A 2,889-nucleotide genomic window follows, 5' to 3' on the forward strand; every position below is an offset into this window, starting at 1 on the left:
AATTTCTGTTCCAAGGTATGACCTCGAATATAATTAAGAGCATGAACTAATCAAAATAGACAGAAAAGTACAAAATCAGTCAAAACCTGGAAAATATTTACTTAGCTAGTTTGCTATTTTAAGTAAAAGGAACAAAAAAATTCTTCATGCAAATAATGACAAAATTAATTATGACCACGGGAAAATATATATACGGAATAGTACTCTTTCTTAATCAAAACAAATAATGGATTTCGTGTTTAGAGAACACTGGAGAAAGTTTGCTGACAAGTCAAAACAAAACCCCAAATTAGTATGTTAATCATTTAATTGAAGTCCACAAAGACTCTCTCTCTCTCTGGCACTATCAATTGATGAGATCATGTTGATAGTTCGTTCTCTTTAAGAAAATTGAGTTCCCATAACATTTATATATAATCAAACAAGGCAGAGTGGCAGACCTTTTCAAAAATACGTAGAGATTATGATTTCTCTTATTCATCGATACATGGCATATAACATAAAATAAATGGGTCTCATACGACCCATTCGGTTTTACAACTTAAAACATTCAACATAACTGAATCACACATATATATAATAACTCAAGTACTTTATATGTAGCTAGATGATAGATCAGTTAGGTACGTTGGTGAAGCTTAAGGAAGAGGAACTGCAGGGGTAGCAATCATGAAGAGAGGCGAGAGCCTTTGAGTAGCAATGCCGGCAGTCTCTCTCATGTCCACATCTTCCGGCTTCATTCCTTTGGGAAGCTTCCAATCGAAGTAGTAGAGGAGATGAGTGAGGGCTATCTCCACGGATGCACTCCCGAAGTTCATGCCAGGGCACACCCTTCGGCCTGAGCCAAATGGCAAATATTCAAAGTTATTGCCCTTGTAGTCCAAAGAGCCGTCGGCGAACCTCTCCGGCCTGAAATCCTCGGCGTCGACCCAGTACCGCTCGTCGCGACCTAACCCATATCCGTTGATGATCACTCGAGTTCCGGCAGGCACCTTGTATCCCAGTACCAGGCATGTTTCCTGACACTCGCGCAGCAGTAAGGGCACCGACGGGTGTAGCCTCAGCGTCTCCTTGATCGCCATCTTCAGGTACGTGAGCTTCTCCAGATCTTTCTCCGTGATCTTTGTCCTTCCGTCGAGAACTTGCCTCACTTCCTTCTGTGCTTTTTCTAAAGTCTCAGGTTTCCTAATCATTTCTGACATCGCCCATTCGATGGTTGTCGATGTCGTCTCGCTCCCTGCGAGGAATACTTCCTGAAAATATAAAAGAAAATAAAATAATTAAAAGAAAATATCAAGTAAAACATAATTAAATTAAATTAAATTAAATTAAATGCCATACCAGGATGATTGCCTTGATGCTTTCGAGTGTGATGTCCTCTCCTTGGTCTCTGAGCTGGAGAAGCACATCGATGAGGTCCTGCTTCTCGTCTTCCACGTCCTCATGCAATGCAATTATTTCATTAAACATCCGGTCGAGCTTTTGGTGAACCCGACCCAACCTGTAAGTCAAACCGGTGAGAGAGTCCACGAACCCGAGCGAAGGGAACATGTCGGCCACCGCAAAGCTGGTGATCAAGCTCAGCGTCTCCTTCACCAAGCTCAAGAACTGGCGCTGGAGTTTCTCGCCCTTGTTCCCGAACGCACACTTGACGATGATGGTGCTGACGGTGGATATCAGCATAGCACTGATGTTGATGGGCGTCTGGCCCGACGCGCCGGCCACAGAGATGTCCCTCACCAGGGTGCGGTACTCCACCTCCCTAGTGGAGAAGAAGGACTTGACGCGGGCGGGGCTCATCATCTCCATGGCGTAGATCTTCCTCAGCTGCTTCCAGTAGTCGCCGTAGGGGGAGAGGGAGACATTGCGGTTGCCGTAGGCGAAGAACTGGCCGAAGGTCATTTTGGGTCGGTAGGCGAAGTTCAAGTCCTGGTGCTTAGCGATCTCCTGCGCCGCCTCTCGGGTGGACGCCACGAAGCAGTCAACCTGCCCGAGCCGCAGGCGCATGAGCGGTCCTTTCGCGTGCTCACGCACCAAGTCAGCGAGGGTGTGGTGCGGGACACCCCCGGCAAGGAGGTGCACGTTTCCGATCAGCGGATACGCACGCGGCCCCGTAGGGAGAGGTGCATCATCGCCTCCCTTCCCCCTCGAGCGTACAATGAAGAAGATGACAACGAAGAATGAGAGGAGGAGACTAAGGGAGGAGAAGGCGACTTCCATGGCTAGCTACTTGAGCAAGCTAAGTGATCGATCTTCCTCCTCTCAGTGTTCCTAGCTAGTTAGCTTGTGTTTGTCTATGATCCATCCTCATAGTTTACGTCCATATTTATACAAGGTTTTGTGTGTAACTTGGTCAATTTTCCTTGCATACTTTTCTTTCGTTAGACCTTAATTTTGGGTTTAATTAATTACAATAAGAGTAATGTGTCTTTTTCCTCCACAATTAGTTACAATAACAGTAGTGTTTCTCTTTCCTTCACAATTAATAATTATGGGTCGCGCTTCACGGCGGTTGAAGCTGCGGCATGCAGGAAGAATAAAGGACACAAATTTCCTATCGAGAATTACATGATAGCTTTCTTCCCCAATCATTCTATCCGAAATTCGTGATGAAGACGGGTTAAGAATGTGGTTTCTTGATTAATCATTTGAAGACTCTCTTTTGATCGGTAGCACAAGAAATGTTAATATTGGATTAAGGAAGGAGTTTCCAATGTTGACCTTCCGATGTTCAAGTTAGTTATCGGAATAGTAGAAGAAGGCGGAATAACGTAGTAGCAGTGAAAGTACAACCATGAAAAATAAATAACACATACTTCCGTCGGTACATAGACCTCCTTTTATATAGTGTTACAGTATGCGACGTGTACGCTCCTTAAGGCGCAGGCA

The 2,889-nt window shown here is 44.9% G+C and overlaps 1 protein-coding gene across 1 annotated transcript; it reads right to left on the reverse strand.

Moving 5' to 3' along the window:
• Positions 1-441: 441 nt before the first annotated feature.
• LOC122038977 (alpha-humulene 10-hydroxylase-like) lies at positions 442-2,307 on the reverse strand. The gene is made up of 2 exons (XM_042598969.1): positions 1,342-2,307; positions 442-1,253 (listed from the first exon to the last, which is right to left on the reverse strand). Exons 1-2 carry the CDS (start codon positions 2,218-2,220, stop codon positions 639-641), a joined length of 1,494 nt encoding a protein of 497 aa, XP_042454903.1. The 5' UTR covers positions 2,221-2,307; the 3' UTR covers positions 442-638.
• Positions 2,308-2,889: the final 582 nt, after the last annotated feature.

The sequence above is a fragment of the Zingiber officinale genome, chromosome 1A, assembly GCF_018446385.1.
Source record: "Zingiber officinale cultivar Zhangliang chromosome 1A, Zo_v1.1, whole genome shotgun sequence".
NCBI lineage: Eukaryota > Viridiplantae > Streptophyta > Magnoliopsida > Zingiberales > Zingiberaceae > Zingiber > Zingiber officinale.

What these genes read in the sequence shown, in the direction of transcription:
- LOC122038977 (XM_042598969.1), bottom strand. Translation starts at nt 2,220, where the DNA reads ATGGAAGTCGCCTTCTCCTCCCTTAGTCTCCTCCTCTCATTCTTCGTT. An exon ending in GCATCAAGGCAATCATCCTG is followed by an intron (nt 1,254 to 1,341) that starts GTATGGCATTTA and finishes TTATATTTTCAG; the next exon opens with GAAGTATTCCTCGCAGGGAG.